Raw genomic sequence first — 24,544 nt, forward strand, 5'->3', positions numbered from 1 at the left:
CACTAAAACAGCTTTCTTCCCCCATTTCCCAGTCTCAACTTCATTCTTTCACTGCAGGCCCCTCTACCTTGACACCTACACCCTGCACAAGAATTTAAAGACAGCAGTCAACTGTATTCAGACCTTTGCTAATGCTATTTATTCCACTTCAGTTGTAGGACTTCTTTTGGTTTTTTTACCTTGTTGTTTTAGTGGCTAAACATGGCTCTGTAAAAGTCTCTTCTGTAACTATGGGCTTGAGCAAAAAAAACATTGCTCTGTCATTGTCGTGGTTTAGCCCCAGCCAGCAACTAAGCACCACGCAGCCGCTCGCTCACTCCCCCTACCCCGATGGGATGGGGGAGAGAATCGGAGGAGTAAGAGTGAGAAACACTCCTGGGGTGAGATAAGAACAGTTTAATAATTGAAATAAAGTAAAATAGTAATGCTAATAGTAACAGTATAATAATGATAATAATAATAATGATACACGAAGCAAGTGATGCACAATGCAATTGCTCACCACCCGCCGACCGATACCCAGACAGTTCCCGAGCAGCGATCGCTGCTCCCCGGCCACCCCCCCCCCCCCAGTTTCTATACTGAGCATGACGTCATATGGTATGGAATACCCCTTTGGTCAGTTTAGATCAACTATTCTGGCTGTGCCCCCTCCCAGTTTCTTGTGCGCCTGGCAGAGCATGGGAAGCTGAAAAAGTCCTTGACTAGCATAAGCAGTACTCAGCAACAACTAAAAACATCAGTGTGTTATCAACATTCTTCTCCTACTAAATCCAAACCACAGCACTATGCCTGCTGCTAGGAAGAAAATTAACTCTATCCCAGCCGAAACCAGGACAGTCATCTGATAAATAGATGTAGGAGGAGAATGATGTTGATCTCTACTCTTGGTTTTCTTGGATAGATGCTTATGCTGCTCTGAAAAGGAAGTAAATATTAGGTGATGATAAAGTTCAGAATATATTCTCTGAGAGATTAGAGGGGAAAATAATATGAAATTGGGCAGCCGTTTGTGTTTGTTCTAGCTGGGAGGGTTTTAAAGCTCTTGTAAGTCTGTCCAGTGCCTGTAAAAGACCAGCTAGAAGAATTGAAAGGTGCAGTGTCAAGTTTTTCCTTTGTATATCAGCAGAATAACTCTGCAGGCTCTGTGCTGTGCAGATTTGTCACAGGAAGAACAGGATCTCTGTCAGTGGCTAAAAGCAATGAGTGTTTTACAAGTAGTGTAGGTACCGTTGTAATACAGCTTGCTCTCCTTCCCTCTCTAGCCTCCTCACTCCACTAGCTTCAGAACCACGTTTTACTTGACAGCAAAGCACAAATGTGATTAGGAAGAGTCCTGCTACTTCACAAAACTATACAGTCTTCATCTTGTAGAGGGCATCTTTAGCCTAAAGATGCAAGAGAGATTTATGTCTGCTGAACTTGAAGCAAATATATTTCAAAATTATAGCTAATATTTCTAATATTAAAAAGCTCAAGATCATCAGAATTTGTTGAATCCGGAGCTGACTACAATTTGACTTGAGATGAGTACGGTCTTATGAAGTGAGTATCTTTCTCTAGAAACCCTGTTTTTTAAATAAATGAAAGGTTTTTAAGTTACATTCTGAAGGTTGGAAACTTTATTTTTAAACCTTTGAAAGCAAGAAATCATTATAAAAACATCTTTTAATTTTGAAGGAGACTGCTAAAATAGTGCACTTAGTGATTGTAATTTTAGAATTCTATATTTAGTTTTCTTTCTGTTACCAAAACTGTCAAATGGCCAGAATAAAATTAATACAAAAGCATGTAATGTTATCTAAAGGTAACTGTAGTTACAACTTTGCTTTTGATCTTTTTTTCTTAGCTGTTAAGATCTTGAGCTTGACTTTTTATTTTTCCAGTGCAGTATATTTTTTAGTATAAGCCTCTTGAATGTATTTGTAAAATAGACTTTTTTTAAAAGAAAATGTATAACAGGGAAAGGATTTAATCTCTAGTATTTGGTCCATTGTTTTATTTGCAACAAAATCCTTGTGATGATGCTTTTCTTGTCTTGACTACAGCAACATTTTTCTATTCTTCTTTCCTTTGGTCTTAATAATTGGTATTAATGTGCAAACTTATCTTCTGAATGTTAAATTTTACTTTAAGATTAACATGTTTGGGTAGTTTATTTTGTTCACCTTTCACAGTTGTAACTTAAATGTCTCATTAAATTTTACATAGTTTTGATACACCAGTAATTTTTCTGCTGTGCAGTCAAACAATTTTCCAGTTTCTGCCTTACTTAATGTTGTTGCCAAGACAAACTGGCAGACTTGGAGAGTTGTCTTTTGACACATGTGAATTATCACTAATTTGCAGATTGAAGTACAGAAAGTGTGGGGATTGGAGGGGGGGAATTGGTTTTGGGGTGGATTTTTGTTTTTCATTCCAAGTATTCTGGTAAAACTTCTATGCTTTCTCTCAATGACTTGCACTGAAGTCATGCTTTATGCATCTTCAGGACTCTCTAGTTACTTTCAAAATAGGTAAACTTGCAAAATTTTGTGAAACATAAGTGTTAGCAGTTATCACCTGTTTGTGATAGTTTCAGGAAGGGAAAAGCCTACATTCACAGATAAAGGCAATACTGTCTTCATCTAAGTGCTGCTTTTTTCCTAAGAATTTTCCCGTGGAAAACTATGCTACTTTGTTTTGCATCAAAACTGTTGCTTTATTTTTCAAACTTTTCTTTAGAAACTGGAAAGTATGTGTTCCAGAGTGAACGTTACCACCAAATTCCCAGTTGGTAAAACTCAGCCTTTCAGTGTTGTTAAGGGTTTTCCAATGAATCATTAAAGTTCAAAGTGGGTTGTTGAATAATTATACTCATATCTGCAAGAAGTAGCGTGTGGTGTCCAGTTGCCGAAAGGGAACAGAGAAACATCTTATGTACAAAAGCTGAATTCTGTGAGAATTTCAGAAGTGTTTATAGCGCTTTCTCTGGGAATATCTGGCAGTATATAGAATTTGCAGAGGAAATACTAGGCTTAATCTGATTCTAGCATTACTACTACTTTATTCAAAATATACAATGACATAGACATCATTAGTGGCTCTAGCACAGTCACACACCTATTATGGGAGAATGATGTTGAGTTGTTAGTCTCTGCATGGAGTTCACAAAATGATTCACGTGGATCCTATGCCAGCTAATTATAGATACAAGCTTACATGCTGTGATTCACTAGTATCTCACCCCATTCAACAAGTTAGCTTTCTACCAGTCTTACTTTTCACCCTTTGTTATCACTGCCCAAACATCTGTGTCAAGGAGTTTATATAAACTGTCAGATACCAAGTCTGACCCTCAACAAACCAGGAATAGCTATGCTTAAACTAGATACCAGATTTTGCTTGCTGATCTAGTTTCTTCCACGTGACTTAAAGAAGGTATACTCAAGTTAGCTAGCTCCCCAAGCAAGCTTTGTATTATATATGCATGTATATGGGCACATATAATGCATGCATGCAAATAAAATCAGAAAATCAGCAGCTTTGCAATTTTTACTTGGGAAAAACCCCTATACTGGTCATTCCATTTATTGGCATGCTTACTGTTATCAGCCAATTCATTCTTGCTGCATCAAATGATCATGTAATTTTACAGGAGATAGAGAAAAGGAGAAGAATTGAAGAAGCATACAAAAATGCTGTGACAGAACTGAAGAAAAAGTCCCACTTTGGAGGGCCAGACTATGAGGTAGAAATTCTGCTTCTGAAATTTTTAAAAAATGCTAAGGCTTTTAAAGATTGGTTTGTTTCTCAAAGGAGTGTGTGTGTAAATCAAGGTCTTTGCCTGTGCAAGCATGTTCATGCCACTTTTCTTTTTCTGCCTTGGAAACTGAAACTGAATGAAGAATCTAAATCCTTAATTTTTTGAGAATAGAAGTCTGTCTTCACCTCAGGTTTCCTTATTCTGCTTTTGTCTAAAGCATTTTGCTTACAGATATTTCTGCTTTTTTATTATTTTTCTTGTACATTTGATACTGCTCATATGCAAGTTTTGTACTCTTACTTTTTAATGAGTCAGCTGTATAGATATGTAATGCAAATATGAAAACCCTGACTGCAGAGGCAGTCCTGGAATCTGAAGTTTAACTTGAATTGATTTTTAACTTGTCACTGCTGCTTCAAATGTGTTGATAAATTCAATGATTTTAGGTCCTGCTTCATCTGTTAAATTGCATGTTTTAGCAGCTTCCTCCTCAGTTTGGTTATTTAGTCAAATTCTAAGGCTCTTAAACTACCTTTTGAAGAATAATGTAAGCTAATGAACCTATAATGCAGTTTGCATAATTTTTAAGAACTTGACTCTTTCATTTATGTTAATCAAGCAGATTTCTACTTACAAATCATAGCCTGAGAAATAGCACTAACATGTTGGGATATTTAAAAGATACTTGAGCTTAGGTTCTCCGTTGTGACTGAGGCACTGTAAAAGAAAAAGATGGATAGGATGTTGGACTTTGTCTACCTGGTTATGAACCCAGCTGCTTCTCCCAGATATTTCTGTTGTAAAGTAGGTTTTTGAAATTTGCTGGACCAGTTTGTTTTACAATACAATAAAAGCAGTAAACTTTTCTTAAATTACCATTTTACTTAGCGGACACAAGTTTTTAATAGTTAACTCTATCTGCTATTTATTGTTAAACTGTTCTTTCCAAGAATTTTCAATAGTGATCCCCAGGATTTTGTCTTGTCTTGTTGTGCTTTGAGCACATATCTGAAATCCACCCTAAGGCACTGGAATACTTGGAAGGAGTCTAACTACACAATTATGTTAATATGTTTACTGACACACTGTAAACATTTTTAACAGAAGATATATGTTAATTAAAACCTAAATCTGATATCAAAGCATATTGACACTGTTACTCAGTCTTCAGTTTCCTGGTTTTTTGCTTGTTTATAGAACTACCCCTAAATTGTAATTAAAGGAAATAACTTCCTTTAACAAGTAGGGTTTTCAGATGAATTGTAATCTAAGAATATTGGTGAAAATATTTGAGGTCTATGGAAGAAATTTCCTTCTGTCAGTTATATGCATAATATATAAATATCCATTTCTAATATTAAACTTAAGTGGAGCTCTCGTGTCTCCAGAATGTTGAACTAGTTTTGTTTCTTATGCTCTAGGAGGGTCCTAATAGTCTGATTAATGAAGAAGAATTCTTTGATGCTGTTGAAGCTGCTCTCGATAGACAGGATAAAATGGAAGAACAGGTATTGATACTTGAAAAATGTGTTAATGATGGGCACTTTGTGGAAGACTTCTGTGACTTAGTCCTGGGGTGCATCTCCTGAAACTCTTTATACTGACACTTATAAATGGAATTCACTATGTAATATTTGTACAGTTAACACTAATTTTGAGAAAGTGACTTCACAGCTTGCATAGAAAAGGATAGTATAAGTGTTAAGCTAATTGAATGTCTCTGGTTTTTAATTCCTAAACAAGTGTATTAGTCCTGTATAAAACTTATCTTTATATGTAACTGATGCCCTGTGCAAATAAGAATATCAAATACTGCAGCTATTTTTCAAAACCTAATTATTGCTCTGAAGTTTCTTTTGACTGTAGCAGTATGTGAAATAGGAAAGACATAGTTCTGTTGGTGTTTGTTTTTATTAAAAGTTGTGTAGGCTCTGCTGTTTCTCTAACTCGTTTCTGGAATACACTTCAGTGACAAGGATCAAAAAGGGATAAGATGCATGTGATGAAATATATAGAATATGAGAACATATAGTAGTGTATAAAATGAGAGGGAATAACAATATGGTGCCTTCTTTGTCTTAAAAGTGTTTAGGCTTATGGATATAGTGAATAAAATGACTTGGTTAAGAATTATAAGACTTTCTAGTGGACATACAGTACCCAACAGAGTTTATCTATGTTGAGGTCTCTTAGGAGAGAGTAAAAGTTTTGAGTGACTGTTGTACTACTACATGGATGCAACATCCTTAATGCTGCCAATCTATTTTGCTTAACCTGGAAATACACCTTGAAGTATAGATGAATGGGTAATTCAGTCTCCAGGCCCATTCACTTCCTGAGAACTCCAGCAGGATGACAACTTCATGTCTGTCATGGACAGCATTAGTTGTTGTAGCCACTATATAGATTGAGTGGCTATATTCCACCCAGTAGCAGCTGACTACCAATAATTAAACCTATTTTGTTGCAGTCCCAAAGTGAAAAGATCAGATTACACTGGCCATTATCCTTACCTTCTGGAGATGCATATTCTGCTGTGGGGACTCATAGATTTGTCCAAAAGGTAAGATATTTCTCATGATCTCCTCTGAATAATGGGCTAACTTATATTTCTATATAATAGTTTATATGGACAGGTAAGATTGATTTTTATTTTTTTATTATTATTTTTTTAGGTGTTTCTAGTATAACTTTCAATGGTTTACTCATTTTCAATTTAATTTTTTAATTTTACTCTTGACTTGTATCAAGCTTGTCAGTTAGAGATGATATTAAAGGAAAAAAAATCCCAACTTGCTAACCTCAGTGTTTTTAAGATACCTTCACCAAAATTCATTTAATTGATTTTTTAAAAAAAAAAAAATTAAATAATCCAGTCCCTTGCATTAGGATCAGTTGACTTTTTTTAGTGTTACTGGAAACACTATGCTGTTCTTAGGGCTACACTGGGAGCATAATACATAATAGGTACATGAAATCAGCATTCACTGCTGTGCTTGCTGCTTATGGTGCTTTTGTTTTCCTTTTTTTCATTATCTTGTGCTTGCAAGATGGTACTGAATGCTCTGTTGTGCCTTTGTTCTGATTACTTGGTTTTTTCTTTGTCTGTCTCTGGTAGCCCTATAGTTGCTCTTCCTCCATGTCTTCCATTGATCTAGTCAGTCCCTCTGATGTTCACAGATTCAGCGCCCAGGTACTGTATTAATGTGTAGAATGGGGGTTGCATATCTTTGCTGTATTTCATCCTCTTCTCTAGAACCTGGGTTTTTTTTTATTGCATAAATCACTGCTTGCTTTAAACTAGTATGTTGAGACAAAAAAAAAGTTCTCTATTCCTATACTAAACGGTTGTCTTTTTACATTCTGCTTGCATGCATATCACTTGTGCAGAGGCCCAAATCTTGTGAAACTGTTGGATTGATTTCAGTAGCTTTAATAAAAATGCCTACAACTTGAAAATTTTGCATTTCTGATTATAGTAAAAGTAATAAAATAACACCTGTTTTGTGTGGGCTGGAAATGGTCTTTGCTTCAAATTGAATATTTTTTTTCTTGCTTTTAAATCAGAGGTTGAATTTTGTCTTTAAAATTTGTTTGTCACTTGTAATGACATTAAGATACTAAATGTTAAGGTTCTCTATTATAATTTTTTACCTCTACAACCAGTTTTATTACTGAAAGGTCATAAAGTATGTTTATACTGTGGGTATGAGAATTTATGTAGATTGTGGGTATGAGAATTTTTACTGAAAGGTTCCAATATATTCAATTATCCTTCAGAAAATGTCTGACATCCTGAATATGTGAATGTAGTTGTAGTGACATATTCCAGTAATGTACAAAATGACTCTAGGTGCTTGCTCTGAAGATCATAGTTTAGAGTTGAATTAAATAAGTGAGTTCATGTGTGTGGTCTTTATTCTCAAAAAAAATTTGTTCAGACATAGCATTCATGCCATTAGTTTCCTTCTGCTGTGGTCCATATATGATTGTGAATATGGGGCTTCCTTCTGGGATCTGTTGTTTTGGGGTTTGTTTGGTTTTTAAATTATTAACTAATGCTGCAAACAGCCTGCTTTTTCAAATAGAAGGAATGGATTTTCTTTTGATTAACAGAGCCTGGAATCATACTATCTGCAGACCTTACCACCAGCTTTGTGAGCAGAACCCTAACACTTAAGGACTTGCTTATTGAACTGAAATTCCAACACTTGCCCTCACCTATTGCAGTCAATTAATTTCTGGAATTTGAACTTATCAAAAGCGGGAAAAGTATGCAGGTCATATTGCACAACACTGATAGGCTCATCTACGGGTACTCCAGTAGTCACATTAGTAATTCAAGTTTGGTTTTGTTTGGGAGGAGGGGGGAAATCAAGTAATAGAAAGCAAGTTTGATTCCAAAGATAGAATTGGTTGTCTGTCAGGCTATGGGTACATGGCCAGTTCAATGTAAGAAAAATTCATAGTCACTAAAATATGCGAACCTTCTCATTTTCATCTCTTATGCCTGTGATAACATTTCTGGATCCATATGGTAAACCTGAGTATCAGAGCACTAGTGTGGCTGTGTCATGGTTTAACCACAGTTGGCAACAAAGTACCACACAGCCACTTGCTCACCCTCCTGCCCTGGTGGGATGGGGGAGAGAATCGGAAAAAAAGTAAAACCCATGGGTTGAGAATGAAGGCAGTTTAATAGGACAACAGAAGAAGAGAAAGTAATAATAATAATAATAATAATAATATCCAAAGCAAGTGATGCACAATGCAATTGCTTACCACCCGCCGACCGATACCCAGCCAGTTCCCAAGCAGCGATCACTGCCCCCCAGCCAACCCCCCCCAGTTTCTATACTGCCCATGACGCCGTATGGTATGGAATAGCCCTTGGGGCAGTTTGGATCAACTGTCCTGGCTGTGCCCCCTCCCAGTTTCTTGTGCACCTGGCAGAGCATGGGAAGCTGAAAAGCCCTTGACTGGCATAAGCAGTACTGAGCAACAAATAAACCATCAGCGTGTTATCAGCATTCTTCTCCTACTAAATCCAAACCACAGCACTGTGCCTGCTACTAGGAAGAAAATTAACTCTATCCCAGCCGAAACCAGGAAAGTATCCACCCCTTATTCTATACCATCTATGTCATGCACAGGTTCTACCCTTTCCAATACATTCCAATTAATCACCACCACTTTCCCTGTCTTTTGATATCTACACACAGATATCATTCCCTCCATCTATGGGCCATCCCTCTAATATGTCCATTGAGATCATTTAGTCCATCACTTTGGGTTCCATCTGTCATCACAGTCCTTCAGGGCAGGAGAGATGGTGTGCGGTGTTGGATTGTTGCATGCTGAAGCCACTTCTGGTTCCATCACCGCTGCACTTTGCTCGGATTCATCAAAGTTCATCTTCATTAATCTGGGCGATTCCTACTGTAATACTATTGATGTGGCATGCAGCAACCATAAAAGAGATGGCATACAGTATTATGTAGCAACTAACACCATACCATTCAGTTCATTGGCTGTTTTCTCCCAAAATCAAATCCCCTTGAGGTACACATTGGGCTTCCCCATCCTTTCGCATCACCCACCAAGTGCACCCAGGTCCTTGAGCAAAAGCAATCCCACGAATGGGTTTGCCTTTGCCCGAGGGGGAAGTAACCCAGACTGTCTTCCCCAGCATATTTTTTATGGGCACTACAGGGACTTTATCTCCTTCTACAGTACGTAAAAGTTTTGATTGGGCAGGGCCAGCTCGATTGGCAGATCCCCTGGTGTTGACTAACCAGGTGGCCTTTGCCAAATGCGTATCCCAATGTTTGAATGTCCCACCACCCATTGCTCTCAGGGTAGTCTTTAACAATCCATTGGATCGCTCGATTTTCCCGGAGGCTGGTGCATGGTAAGGGATGTGATATACCCACTCAATGCCGTGCTCTTTGGCCCAGGTGTCTATGAGGTTGTTTCGGAAATGAGTCCCGTTGTCTGACTCGATTCTTTCTGGGGTGCCATGTCACCACAGGACTTGCTTTTCAAGGCCCAGGATGGTGTTCCGGGCGGTGGCATGGGGCACGGGATATGTTTCCAGCCATCCGGTGGTTGCTTCCACCATGGTGAGCACACAGCGCTTGCCTTGGCGGGTGTGTGGGAGTGTGATGTAATCAATCTGCCAGGCCTCCCCATATTTATGATTCAGCCATTGTTCACCATACCCGAGGGGCTTGAACCGCTTGGCTTGCTTGATTGCAGCGCATGTTTCACACTCATGGATAACTTGACCATTGACACTATTGTGCAAGTTAAGATGGGTTTACCTCTGCCCTGCCAGTTGCTCTGCTTCCATTGCTGCAGCCACCCCCACAGGGCATTTGCCACCATCCATGAGTCAGTATAGAGATAAAGGACTGGCCACTTTTCTCGTTCAGCAATATCTAAAGCCAGCTGGATGGCTTTCACCTCTGCAAACTGACTCAACTCCCCTTCTCCTTCAGCAGTTTCTGCCACTTGTCGTATAGGACTCCATACAGCAGCTTTCCACCTCCGATGCTTTCCCACAAGACGACAGGACCCATCAGTGAACAGGGCATATTGCTTCTCATTTGCTGGCAGTTTATTATACAGTGGGGCCTCCTCAGCACGTGTCACCTCCTCCTCTGGTGATATTCTAAGGTTTTTTCCTTCTGGCCAGTCCATGATCACTTCCAAGATTCCTGGGTGACTGGGGTTTCCTATTCGAGCCCGTTGTGTGATCAGTGCAACCCACTTACTCCACGTAGCATCAGTTGCATGATGTGCAGAGGGGACCCTCCCTTTGAACATCCAGCCCAACACCAGCAGTCGGGGTGCCAGCAGGAGCTGGGCTTCAGTACCTACCACTTCTGAAGCAGCTCGAACCCCTTCATATGCTGCCAGTATCTCTTTCTCAGTTGGAGTATAGCGGGCTTCGGATCCTCTGTATCCCCGACTCCAAAACCCTCGGGGTGGACCTCGAGTCTCCCCTGGTGCTTTCTGCCAGAGGCTCCAGGTAGGGCCATTCTCCCCAGCTGCAGTGTAGAGCACATTTTTAATATCCTGCCCTGCCCGTACTGGCCCAAGGGCTACTGCATGAACTACCTCCCGATTAATTTGTTCAAAGGCTTGTTGTTGCTCAGGGCCCCATTTGAAATCGTTCTTCTTCCGGGTCACTTGATAGAGAGGGCTTACGATCTGGCTGTAATTTGGAATATGCATTCTCCAAAAACCCACAACGCCTAAGAAAGCTTGTGTTTCCTTTTTGCTAGTTGGTGGGGACATAGCTGTTATTTTGTTGATCACATCCATTGGGATCTGACGACGTCCATCTTGCCATTTTATTCCTAAGAACTGGATCTCCTGTGCAGGTCCCTTGACCTTACTCTGTTTTATGGCAAAACCAGCCTTCAGAAGGATTTAGACTATTTTCTTTCCCTTCTCAAAAACTTCTTCTGCTGTGTTGCCCCACACAATGATGTCATCAATGTACTGCAGATGTTCTGGAGCTTCACCCTGTTCCAGTGCCGTCTGGATCAGTCCATGGCAAATGGTGGGGCTGTGCTTCCACCCCTGGGGCAGTCGGTTCCAGGTGTACTGAACACCCCTCCAGGTAAAAGCAAACTGGGGTCTGCACTCTGCTGCCAGAGGGATGGAGAAAAACGCATTAGTGATGTCAGTTGTGGCACACCACTTGGCTGCCTTTGACTCCAGTTCGTATTGAAGTTCTAGCATGTCTGGCACGGCAGCACTCAGTGGCGGTGTAACTTCATCCAGGCCACGATAGTCCACTGTTAGTCTCCACTCCCCGTTAGACTTTCGCACTGGCCATGTGGGACTGTTAAAGGGTGAGCGAGTCTTGCTGATCAGTCCCTGGCTCTCCAGGCGACGAATCAGGTTATGGATGGGAATCAGGGAGTCTCGGTTGGTGCGATATTGCCGCCGGTGCACTGTTGTGGTAGCGATGGGCACCTGTTGTTCTTCAACCCTCAGCAACCCCACAACAGAAGGGTCCTCTGAGAGACCGGGCAAGGTGGACAGCTGTTTAATTTCCTCCGTCTCCAAGGCAGCTATACCAAAAGCCCCCCGGTACCCTTTTGGGTCCTTGAAATACCCTCTCCTGAGGCAGTCTATGCCAAGGATGCACGGAGCGTCTGGGCCAGTCACAATGGGGTGCTTCTGCCACTCATTCCCAGTTAGGCTCACTTCAGCGTCCAGTACAGTGAGCTGTTGGGATCCCCCTGTCACTCCAGAAATACAAATGGGTTCTGCCCCTCTATAGCTTGATGGCATTAGGGTACACTGTGCACCGGTGTCCACTAGAGCCTTCTACTCCTGTGGGTCTGACATTCCAGGCCATCGAATCCACACAGTCCAGGAAACCCGGTTGTCCCTTTCCTCCACCTGGCTGGAGGCAGGGTCCCTCTAACAGTGGTCACAGTATTTGCTGTTCACTTCCTGTAAATGTCAATCAAAAGTCCCTTGATTAAGATCGGGAGTAGAATTAGCCCTCTTACTCTGTCTGGGGAACTGCTCACTGGAAACTGGAGCTGCAATTTTCCTGGGAGAACCACCTTTTGTAATAGTTTCTCCTTGCAACTCCTGCACCCGTGCCTCTAGGGTCGAGGTGGATTTCCCATCCCACTTCCTCATGTCCTCTCCGTGGTCATGCAGGTAAAACCACAGGGTGCCCCATGGTGTGTATCCTCTATATCCTCTCTCTTGAGCAGAAGGACGTTGACTTCTAATAGCTGAAGTCCGTGTAGGTGGAGAGTAGGACCTGTTCTCTTTGAGTTGCTGGACTTCCCGGGACAGTTTTTCTCTACAGCCAAGACAAGGGAGGAAGATATACTTCACTCTGGAGAAGAGTGGCATGGAAGAGAGCATTCACTTTCCTCTGTAAGCTGCAGTGGTGGTATCTCTTCTTCCCCCAAACCTAAGGGTAAGCTGTCTGAAAGATGTTGTATTAGCAGGAATGAAACTTTATCGGGAGGGAGTGGGAGAGAACCAAACTAAAAATGCCATTCAAGTTTTCAGAGGAAGTCAGAAGGCTAAATGCTGAACAATTCCAGAGGCACTAAACTGTTTAGATTGCACTCCTGTGGATACTTCTTTCTCTTTTTTATTTCCTGTTCTTCTTCTCCATCTGCATTTATCATAAAGCAAAAAGCAGCAAAATACAAAAGAAAGATATAAAAGCCAGCTTTGTCCTTAATAGATTAGGAGCTAGGGAAGAAGAGAGATAGGGACCTGAAGGTGTGGCAGGTAAAGGTTGGGAACATGGCGAGGATTCTTTTCTGAATGAAGTTTGACCTAGAGCTAGTATATTGAATATTTGAATAGCCCACATTCTTAACCTGGCTGGGATTGTACTGTTATTGTGTCACTGGAAAAAAATTATTAGAAGAATATTTTGTAGGAAACCTCTTAATAAGTGGTAGGAAAAGATGGCCTGTCTAAAAGCAGAAACACAAATCTTGCGGGTGTTTATAGTTCATTTTAACTAAAAAAAAAAGAAAAAATTAAAGAAAACCCCTAAAACTGGACTGATAACTTGTGTTTCTGTAGAGAAGTCTATAGTTATGATTAAGTAGAATTCATGTTGAAAGGATTTTATTTTTATGTTGTACTTTGAGGTTTTTCACTTGATTCAATTACTTGTTTTCTTCCTGGTCTTAAGTGTATTGCCCAAAGAGTAAGTTGTACAAACAAAATTACTGCTTTAAATTAAAAGTAAATAACATCTTTCAATTCTATATCTTATCAGAAAAAGGTCATTAAGTATTCTTTAATTTTGCTTTATACTTGTACTACTTGCTCAGTTATGATTTATAGGTTATGAAGCCTAGTGTGCATGTAAAATATTTTTGTAAGTTGTGCAAAAAACACTTATAAATTCAGGCTGTTAATCTGGTGATTGTATATTTCTTAGACTAATCTGTATGTTGGTCAATTGACTAACCTTTCCTTGCAGTGCTTTTCCTTTTTAAAAAAGGTATTTCTAGTAATTCAGGAAAATAGTGTCAATTACGTGGACTTATTTGCTGTGATGTGTTTTAGTAGTCGCCTACCTTTTAGGTTGCAAAATTTATTAAATTGTTTCCAGCACTTGTAAACATTACACAGCAATGGATTCTTTATATTTTTGTCTCTATTTTTATTTGGGGGAGAGTGGGATTTGGAAATGGGGGGGATAGACACAAAAGAAACATAGAATAAGACTGTAGATTTAAAATAAAAATCCATTTCCTGTCCCACTATCCATTTTCATGCACATTATTTGGAACAACAAAGAAACCCGAGCTCAATAAAAATGTATCAAATATTTATTTGGCCTTTAAGAAAAGCACATAACTGTCTAGCTAAGTAATTTTTAAATTAGTATTTTATAATAGTGGAGTGTCTGCATCATCGTAATTTTTTTGAATGTAAGCATTTCTGTTCTGTTTTTCTGGCTGGCAACTGTGCAAAGATGCCAATGAAACAGAATAGGCATGCTTTGCTCATGACTGTTTCTTTCACTGCTGTTTCAATATGACTTGATATGCATTCACTTTTTTAGAGCTTGTCTGTCTCTCCCCCCCCCCTTGTTCAGCTTTTTAAATGCTCTTCACTGTATATTGGCTTTCAAGTCTTACAATGCATTGTAATTCTATTTGGAGATACCTGAAGTAATTTTCTACATGCTGAAATAAAACAGTCTTAGGTAGAAATAGTGAGTCTTGACAGTTTACAGGTGCAAATGAAAGATAGGGAAGTACCCATAAAGAATGAAGTTGGAAGTTGAATCAAGATTTTGGCTTTTGTTTCTGAAGGCCAGAAGTATCTGCTTGTTCTTAAACTGTGATAGAAGGCTCTGTTGTCCAAGTTCAGCTCCTGCACAGGATTTGAAGTATTGACTTGTGGCTTCCAATACTATACAGTCCCCTGCCCAAGAAGATGTAAGGAATGATTTTAAAATGTGTATTTTTTCCTTTAAAGGTGGAAGAGATGGTACAAAACCATATGACATATTCCTTGCAAGATGTAGGAGGAGATGCTAATTGGCAGCTAGTGGTAGAAGAAGGAGAAATGAAGGTAAGCATTTAGTTTTTTGCTTAACTGATATAAGATGATATGCTGTGAAGACAGATATTTTTATTCTCTTTGAATACTACCACTCAGCAAGTTATGCTGTTAAAACTTCTCTCTGAGAATAGCACTGTTTAAGTTAGGACTGGAGTCCACAAGAGCTGCAGCTTCTAATATTCTTCTATATGCTTTATTCATGCAAAATCTTATGCAATGCTTGCAATAGCTTTGTCTTTGCAGATTCCTTTCTCATTTTCTTCTAGCTAACACTTGGTATCAAAATAGTGTGTAAATTCAATGTATGAAAATGTTATATGGTAGTAAGTTACTGTTGGCTACTCCACTGTGCTTGTATGCATTCTTGTGCATAGTGATAAATAAGGTAGCTTAATCATTTTTGGAGTAGAGATTCTCAAAATACTGGTATTTTAATGTGAAGTGCCATGTAAGAACGTCTGCATTGGTAGTTACCAGAGAACACTGACATGGCAATTTATTCATGTGTTAGTCTTCTAGGTAAGTTTTTATCAAAGCTGATGAAACTTTAAACAATTAAAACATGAACAGTTTTGACAATTTCTGTTCTGCATTTCCTTCTTTGTATTTGGCCATAGGTGTACAGAAGAGAGGTGGAAGAGAATGGAATAGTTTTAGATCCTTTGAAAGCAACACATGCCGTTAAAGGGGTAACAGGGCATGAAGTTTGCCACTACTTCTGGAATGTCGATGTTCGTAATGATTGGGAAAGTAAGGAATCAGTTCTTAAGCTTTGCATGTTTATCAGCAAGCATATTATTTATAAAATTGACCTAATATCTGTGCTTGTTTACTGATGGATTTTTCCCCCCGCTCTTTTAGCAACAATTGAAAATTTCCATGTTGTGGAAAATTTAGCTGATAATGCAATCATCGTTTACCAGATGCATAAGGTAATAACACTTCACCTGTATACATACCTTAGTGAGACAGTCTGGGGCATATGTGTTCTAGTCTATTCTGAAATACTTTAATGTCTTAACAACTTAAAATACTGTTCAAAACAACAGTTCAGAACAAGTTCTCTATTAAACTGCAACTTTGTCAATTTTTCAAACTTGGCTTGATAGCATAATTGGTTGTGTATGTGTCTGATAGAGCTTGTGATAACAAATGAGGACTGGTTTTAATCTCTAAGTATATCACTGCCAGCAAGGCAAGGGTCATCTAAAGCAAACTTGAAGCAATAAGTTGATACTGACTACAAGGAAGAAACCCATACCACTGTATCATTTGTTTTGTTGCAATAATGCAAGCTATTGTTGACCACAATTAGTTGACATATGCATTTGCATTATGAGGTGGTATAATTGCTGGTACAACATTTGTTCTTTTAACTTCATTGTGGTTTTTCACCCCAATCAGTTCTGATGTAGCTTTACTAAAATGTTCATTTGACTTATAGCCCAATAACTGTAACCTGACAGGTTCAGAAAAATTGGGAATGAAGTGTAGAAATTCATCTTTAATCTTGCATGATTCCAAGTATTAGTATACTCAAATATTAAAACAAATCTTTTTTTTTTTTACAGTTTTACTAGTAATGCGGTTACCATATGTGCTGCCATAACAGCAGACTCCAATTTTTTAATACGGCAGTTGTGTGAACTGTATAGTGTTGTGGTAAAGGCTAGACTTTTTTCCCCTATTGAGTGTCAGGAAAATGGCTTCTGTATAGTTTTACTTTATCAGACACTTTGCTTCTGAAACTTTATCTTAGATAATACCAGTTTACTATATCTGTCTCACTAAAGTAGTAGCTTTTTGAAATAATACTTGTTATAATTATTTCTTGCTCTCTTTTTCTCTCTCTCCATATTTATGGAGACATAAATAACTGTAGATGCATCTATTTATACTTAACCACTAGTTCAGTTTGTAGCTTACAAGTATTAACTAAAATGTAAACCTGAGGTTGAGAGAACAGGAGGAGAAGTGCCTCTTCCTGGTTGTCTACTGAAAAAGTCATTGCAGCTTGGCTCCCTGCCTTTCAAAGGCCTTAAACTTTTGCCTTAATTTTTTTTAAATTAAGTGTAGCCATATAACCTGATACACATCTTTACAACACCTATGTTCTGTTTCAGTTTTGAAAATTGCATGAAATTACTAACTTGAAGAAACTTTTTTACTTAAATGACTGACCTGTTTTGCCTTGTTTGTTTTTTTCCTTTATCTAAGGATAGTAAGTACTTAATTTGCAAAACTGGAAAAGCTTATATTCAGGTGTTTCTCTGCAGAGGGTGTGGCCGGCTTCTCAAAGGGATGTGCTATATTTGTCTGCCATCAGAAAGATACCAGCATTCAGTGAAAATGATCCTGAAACATGGATTGTGTGCAATTTCTCCGTGGAACATGACGGTGCTCCTGTAAGTGTTATTTTCATTCTGTCAAGTTCTGCTTTTAAGATACCATTTTTCTATTATGTGGTGATGGTCTTGCAATACTAGTGTAAGGGGGGGAAGTATGCAAAAATACAGTTTGTTTAAACCAAATGATACAATGACCTGATGAAGGCATTCTGAGCCTAAAGCTTTCTTACCTTATCTCAACAGTTGGCAGATCTAAGGTGTTGCAGAAAAGTGGAAGCAAAATTTCTGGAGATGTGAAAACATTTTAAAGAATTGAGGTTACTTTGTATGGAATCAAATCAATAACTCTTCAGTATTGTCAGACATGGGAATAGGCTTGTATAACTGTAAATATGGAATCTGTTCAACCTCCAGCTTACACAGTTCTGCCTTGGTTCTGTCAGATAGTAGCAATGATTGTTTTCTTTGGAGTATTTCTGTGCTGATTGCTATGCCATTGCCTGCTTACAAGGGAAAAGTTACTAACTGATATTTGTAAATGCTGATGCATTATTCTCTAGATGTTTCCTTACTTGTCACAATAATTGAAATAATTCACTGTATTAAGCAAACAGAAACCTGAGATTCAGGCATTTCAGTTTAACCCTTTCCCTATTCACCATGTACCTTTCATTTCATTCGCATTCATGTTACATCCCTGTAGTACTAGAATGCAAACTCCCCGAAACACAACTTTTGGAGTGTCTTAGACTTTATACTAAATTAAAATGTTAGCAGTCAAGTATGCTAAAATAAACATAGTTTGCAGCTTACAAATGTTTCTTTTGTCTTTTTGAGCAGCTGAACAATCGCTGTGTCCGTGCCAAAATAAATATTGCTATGATTTGTCAGACATTAGTAAGCCCGCCAGAGGGGAACAAGGAAATAAGCAGGGACAATATCCTATGCAAGATTACATATGTAGCTAATGGTAAGTCTAAAATTTTTCAGGATGACATTCATGATATATGCTTGTCGTGGTTTAGCCCCAGCCAGCAACCAAGCACCACGCTGCCGCTCGCTCACTCCCCCTGCCCCGATGGGATGGGGGAGAGAATCGGAGGACTAAGAGTGAGAAACACTCCTGGGGTGAGATAAGAACAGTTTAATAATTGAAATAAAGTAAAATAGTAATTATGATAATAACAATATAATAACAATAATAATATCCAAAGCAAGTGATGCACAATGCAATTGCTCACCGCCCGCCGACTGATACCCAGCCAGTTCCCGAGCAGCGATCGCTGCTCCCTGGCCAACCCCCCCAGTTTCTATACTGCCCATGATGTCATATGGTATGGAATAGCCCTTTGGTCAGTTTGGATCAACTATTCTGGCTGTGCCCCCTCCCAGTTTCTTGTGCCCCTGGCAGAGCATGGGAAGCTGAGAAGTCCTTGACTAGCATAAGCAGTACTGAGCAACAACTAAACCATCAGCGTGTTATCAACATTCTTCTCCTACTAAATCCAAACCACAGCACTATGCCAGCTCCTAGGAAGAAAATTAACTCTATCCCAGCCGAAACCAGGACAGTATCCACCCCTTATTCTATACCATCTACGGTATGCGCAGATCCCACGCTTTCCAATGCATTCTAATTAATCACCACCACTTTCCCTATCCTGATATATACACACAGATATCATTTCCTTTGTTTATGGGCCATCCTTCTAAAATATACGTTGAGTTCATTTAGTCCATCACTTTGGGTTCCATCTGTCATCACAGTCCTTCAGGGCAGGAGAGATGGTGTGCAGTGTTGGATTGTTGCATGCTGAAGCCACTTCTGGTTCCATCACCGCTGCACTTTGCTCGGATTCATCAAAGTTCATCTTCGTTAACCTGGGCGATTCCTACTGTAATACCACTGATGTGGCATATAACAACCATAAAAGAGATGGCACACAGTATTATGTAGCAACTAACACCATACCATTCAGTTCATTGGCTGTTTTCTCCCAAAATCAAATCCCCTTGAGGTACACATTGGGCTTCCCCATCCTTTCGCATCACCCACCAAGTGCACCCAGGTCCTTGAGCAAAAGCAATCCCACGAATGGGTTTGCCTTTGCCCGAGGGGGAAGTAACCCAGACTGTCTTCCCCAGCATATTTTTTATGGGCACTACAGGGACTTTATCTCCTTCTACAGTACGTAAAAGTGTTGATTGGGCAGGGTCAGCTCGATTGGCAGATCCCCTGGTGTTGACTAACCAGGTGGCCTTTGCCAAATGCGTATCCCAATGTTTGAATGTCCCACCACCCATTGCTCTCAGGGTAGTCTTTAACAGTCCATTGGATCGCTCGATTTTCCCGGAGGCTGGTGCATGGTAAGGGATGTGATATACCCACTCAATGCCGTGCTCTTTGGCCCAGGTGTCTATGAGGTTGTTTCGGAAATGAGTCCCGTTGTCTGACTCGATTCTTTCTGGGGTGCCATGTCGCCACAGGACTTGCTTTTCAAGGCCCAGGATGGTGTTCCAGGCGGTGGCATGGGGCACGGGATATGTTTCCAACCATCCAGTGGTTGCTTCCACCATGGTGAGCACACAGCACTTGCCTTGGCGGGTGTGTGGGAGTGTGATAGAATCAATCTGCCAGGCCTCCCCATATTTATATTTCAGCCATTGTTCACTATACCCAAGGGGCTTGAACCGCTTGGCTTGCTTGATTGCAGCGCATGTTTCACACTCATGAATAACCTGTGCAATACTGTCCATAGTTAAGTCCACCCCTCGATCACGAACCCATCCATATGTTGCATCCCTTCCTTGATGGCCTGAGGCATCATGGGCCCACCGAGCTATAAATAATTCACCCTTGTAAATGTGAATCAAGAGTCCCTTGATGAAGATCACAAGTGAAATTAGCCCTCTTACTCTGGGGAACTGCTCACTGGAAACTGGAGCTGCAATTTTCCTGGGAGAACCGCCTTTTGTAATAGTTTTTCCTTGCAACTCACGCACACGTGCCTCTAGGGCCGAGGTAGATTTCCCATCCCACTTCCTCATGTCCTCTCCGTGGTCACGCAGGTAAAACCACAGGGTGCCCCATGGTGTGTATCCTCTATATCCTCTCTCTTGAGCAGGACGTTGACTCCTAATGGCTGAGATATTGGTCCGTATGGGTGGGGAGTAGGACATATCCTGTTCGAGTTGCTGGACCTTCTGGGACAGTTTCTCTACAGCCAAGACACAGGCCCATAGGGAGGGAGAGATACTTTCTTGGTATTCCCAGAGTTGGCCAGCCACTTCATCCACCTTTGGTGCCTCGTCATCTTTCCAGGCCAGTATTGCCAACGAGTTGGCATACGATGCTGGTGCGCTCCATACCACCTTCCGCCACATGGGTTGTGTGCACCTGACTTCATCTGGATCTTTGGGTAACTGCTCATTGTTCAGGTCACTATAAATCACCTCCAGCACGCCTAATTCCCTCAGGTACTGGATACCCTTCTCTACGGTGGTCCATTTGCTTGGGCGGTATAAAACATCCTCCTTGAAGGGATACCTTTCCTTCACGCTTGACAGCAGTCACCTCCAGAGGCTGAGCGGTTTTGCCCCTTTTCCAATTGCTTTGTCAATGCCCCCTTCCCTGGAAAGGGATCCCAGCTGCTTGGCTTCCTTACCCTCTAAATCCAGGCTACTGACCCTGTTATCCCAGCATCGGAGCAGCCAGGTGATGATGTGCTCGCCTGGACGAAGGCTGAAATCTTTTCGCATATCTCGCAGCTCACTCAGGGATAGGGATCGGGTGGTCACCATCTCATTTATGGGTTCTTCCTCCTCTGGTTCTCGTGATGGCCCTGGTTCATCTTCATCCCTTACTAAACGAACTGATTTCCTCGTGTATTTTTTCTTCTGTATAGGGGCAACTGATACCGGCGCAGGTTGGTTCTCTGGTTTAGCCATGGTGCCTGTCAGTGGGGTTGGAGTTCCTGTAGTGCCCGTGGCTGTGGTTGGAGTAGCCGCAGTGCCTGTTGTTTTGTCATCAGATCCAGAGACCTTCTATTTCCCTTGAGGGTGCTGAATAGTGTTGACCATGGCTCGATAGGCATGGGCAAGCCCCCAGGACGTTGCAGTGATTTGTGTCTCTCTGGAGTTGCCAGGGTGACAACATACTTTTTCCAAATACTTTACTAGTTCTTCAGGATTCTGCACTTGTTCAGGGGTGAAGTTCCAAAACACTGGAGGTGCCCACTGCCCTAGGTACTTGCCCATACGATCCCACACACCCTGCCACTCATAACTCTCCAGCCTTGGGGCAGATCTCTGGATGATATTCTTAAATTGCTTACTAACCTTTGTCAAAACCGAAACAGTATTCCCAAGAAGTATCAACAGAAGTATCTTAAGTGCCATGGGGTGTTCAAGATACTGAAAAGTTGTTGTAATGAAGGAGGAAACATCATAGAAGAAGGTAGTGAAGGTGCCATTCTGTATTTCCTCTATAAAAAACCTCTCATAGGAAGAGATATAATTGCTAATTCTCTCCATGAGGAGGTACCCAAAGTACAGTAATGGCTTCAGTACAAACCCCAGATACCAGATAGTGCTTAAGGTCAGAGTTTTAATAACAAATCTCTCAGGCACAACATCATGAATCACTGCAGAGCACAACAAACTGCACAAAGCAACACCAAGCTTTAACATGTGCAGCAAAAAAAGGAGCACGGTGCAGATCAGATGAATTAATATTATGACCGGCAACTGTTAACAGATTCCTTAATACACTTTGGTTAATCTGTTCTTATCTCAAACCCTTCGGGCCCCATGTTGGGCGCCAAAAGGACTGTCGTGGTTTAGCCCCAGGCAGCAGCTCAGCACCACGCAGCCGCTCGCTCACTCCCCCTGCCCCGATGGGATGGGGGAGAGAATCGGAGGAGTAAGAGTGAGAAACACTCCTGGGTTTAATAATTGAAATAAAGTAAAATATAATGATAATAATAACAAAATAACAGTAATAATAATGCACAAAGCAAGTGATGCACAATGCAATTGCTCACCACCCGCCGACCGATACCCAGCCAGTTCCCGAGCAGCGATCGCTGCTCCCCAGCCAACCCCCCCCAGTTTCTGTATTGCCCATGACGTCATATGGTATGGAATAGCCCTTGGGGCAGTTGGGATCAACTATTCTGGCTGTGCCCCCTCCCAGCTTCTTGTGCCCCTGGCAGAGCATGGGAAGCTGAAAAGTCCTTGACTGACATAAGCAGTGCTGAGCAACAACTAAACCATCAGTGTGTTATCAGCATTCTTCTCCTACTAAATCCAAACCACAGCACTGTGCCTGCTACTAGGAAGAAAATTAACTCTATCCCAGCCTAAACCAGGACAATGCTAATTCTGGGGAGCTGAATACTGGCAAATAAAAGGTTGATGCAGTTTTATGTTAAATTTTTATATAGGATCACACTTGTGGTCTTCATGATCAAAAAGACTCGAATTAATGTGCTACATCAATTAGTGAATGGGATCCTTCTTTGTGTGGCATTCTGGGAGTAATAAATTAAAGTAATGTGTAGCTCAGTCCTAAGTACAGAACCTTGGGGTGGAGGGCGGTGGGTAGAAGAAATGTCTGCAACTGGGATGACTTGGCATAATCTATTAGTTTCAGTAATAGTCTGGTTGTTTATTCATGTACTGATGTCAGTTTTTTTCCCAGTTCATCTTGTTAGGCTGAAAAGCTGCTGATAGTAAAGATACGGTTCTTACCCTCAATATGAAGAAGGGACAAATAAATTTTGTATGAGGATGTTTGCAAGCTGTAATATGTAATATGTAATCTACATGTAATATAGAATTTGTAGTCTACATATTTTAAAATTTTTTTAACTGATAGAATCTTTGGTATTGACTGCCAAGTTAGCAAAGCCAAACTGTATTGTTACTGTACCCAGTATTTAGCAGTGTATTATAGTATTAGAACCACATTACCTATTTGCTCCTCTCCTGTAGCTACAAAATGCTTTGAGTATCTCACATGCTTATTATTTTTGACCACCTATTACATGGCTTACTAAAGAATTAAAGTCTGAAAAATGGGTTCAATAAATCTTTGCCATATAGGAGTGATGCAACTTGTATTAAATCCTGTAGAAATAATACTATATGATGTTAAACTCTGGGGTAAGCTGCTTTGTTTCCTGTTTAGAAGTTTCCCAATTATTTAAAAAATACATTTTCATTGACAAATTCTGAACTGTGCTTACATGGGAAGTGGCAGCTTTTTCAGCAAAGTACTTGACCTGTGAATTTAAGCATATTTTAGAATCAGTTCAAATTTTGTTTAAAGTGCTTTAAAAATAATTTGTAAGACATTGGCTATGTAGCAATTCTGCAGGCAAATGCAGCAGTTACTGACAATTTAAGACTGACTTCTATTTTCTTTGAAATAAGAAGTAACTTGAGTCTCTTTTTCTGTTTTTTCTTGGAAGTACTTAAAGAATATCACCTTTCATTTGGGCATTCCGCAAAGACAACACATCATGTTTAATATTTTCTAAATACTGACATCATAGAACTGGACTGAATTAGAGTATTAAAAGTAGGAAGTGCTGCAATGCAAGCTGTAAGGGCATAAATTCTGCTGATTATTCTTTCCTGTTATTTCAGAAAGAGTTGCAGGAATACAAACTTAAATTTTCTAGCTTTTAGCAGATTTGCTGTATTTCAGTGTCTGGCTTCCTGTCTGTCTACTTCTAGTGAACCCAGGAGGATGGGCACCAGCATCAGTGTTACGGGCAGTGGCAAAACGAGAATATCCAAAATTCTTAAAGCGTTTTACATCATACGTGCAAGAGAAAACGGCAGGAAAGCCTATTTTATTCTAGTATTAGCAGGTATACATTCATTTTTTTTATTCTTGATTCACTGTTGTAAATATTTAAGGCCAGAAGTATGCAATCTAGAAATGTTTTATAATTAGCATGAATTCAGTGCTTAGTGTTAATATATGTATACGATATACTTTTCAAAATATTCATGTAATTTGTGTGTATTAGCATGAAAAATAAGGGCTGCACAAGTTATCAAGCATTAGTTTTTGTAGCCTTTTACTAGTTTGTCTTGCAAGTATTTGCATGCATGTTTAATATATGTAGAAGTATAAAAGGATTAAGTATTTTATGGAGCGGCTCATCTTGAGTGCGCTCAACAGGCATGTGCAGGCCAATCAGGGGATGGGGCCCAGCCTTTGACACCGTCTCCCACAGCATTCTCCTAAGGAAGCTGGCGGCTCATGGCCTAGGCAGGTGTACTCTTTGCTGGGTAAAAAAACATCTGGATGGCCGAGCCCAGAGAGCAGTGGTGAATGTAATTAAATCCAGTT

At 40.2% G+C, this 24,544-nt stretch overlaps 1 protein-coding gene across 2 annotated transcripts in view; it reads left to right on the plus strand.

Moving 5' to 3' along the window:
• The window catches only part of LOC104028113 (ceramide transfer protein), a 100,238-nt gene extending 76,191 nt beyond the window's left edge, over nt 1-24,047 (plus strand). Inside the window, exons 8-17 of one of the 2 annotated variants that reach the window (XM_075725574.1) lie at nt 3,638-3,730; nt 5,167-5,253; nt 6,216-6,308; nt 6,864-6,938; nt 14,744-14,839; nt 15,448-15,580; nt 15,692-15,762; nt 17,107-17,235; nt 18,019-18,148; nt 23,920-24,047. In XM_075725574.1, the coding sequence (XP_075581689.1) occupies nt 3,638-3,730; nt 5,167-5,253; nt 6,216-6,308; nt 6,864-6,938; nt 14,744-14,839; nt 15,448-15,580; nt 15,692-15,762; nt 17,107-17,235; nt 18,019-18,148; nt 23,920-24,047 (1,035 nt within the window). The remainder of the gene's footprint in view (nt 1-3,637; nt 3,731-5,166; nt 5,254-6,215; nt 6,309-6,863; nt 6,939-14,743; nt 14,840-15,447; nt 15,581-15,691; nt 15,763-17,106; nt 17,236-18,018; nt 18,149-23,919) is intronic. The other variant, XM_075725575.1, reaches the window with a different exon arrangement.
• The last annotated feature ends 497 nt before the right edge of the window (nt 24,048-24,544 follow it).

Source organism: Pelecanus crispus, chromosome W (assembly GCF_030463565.1).
Source record: "Pelecanus crispus isolate bPelCri1 chromosome W, bPelCri1.pri, whole genome shotgun sequence".
Lineage (NCBI taxonomy): Eukaryota > Metazoa > Chordata > Aves > Pelecaniformes > Pelecanidae > Pelecanus > Pelecanus crispus.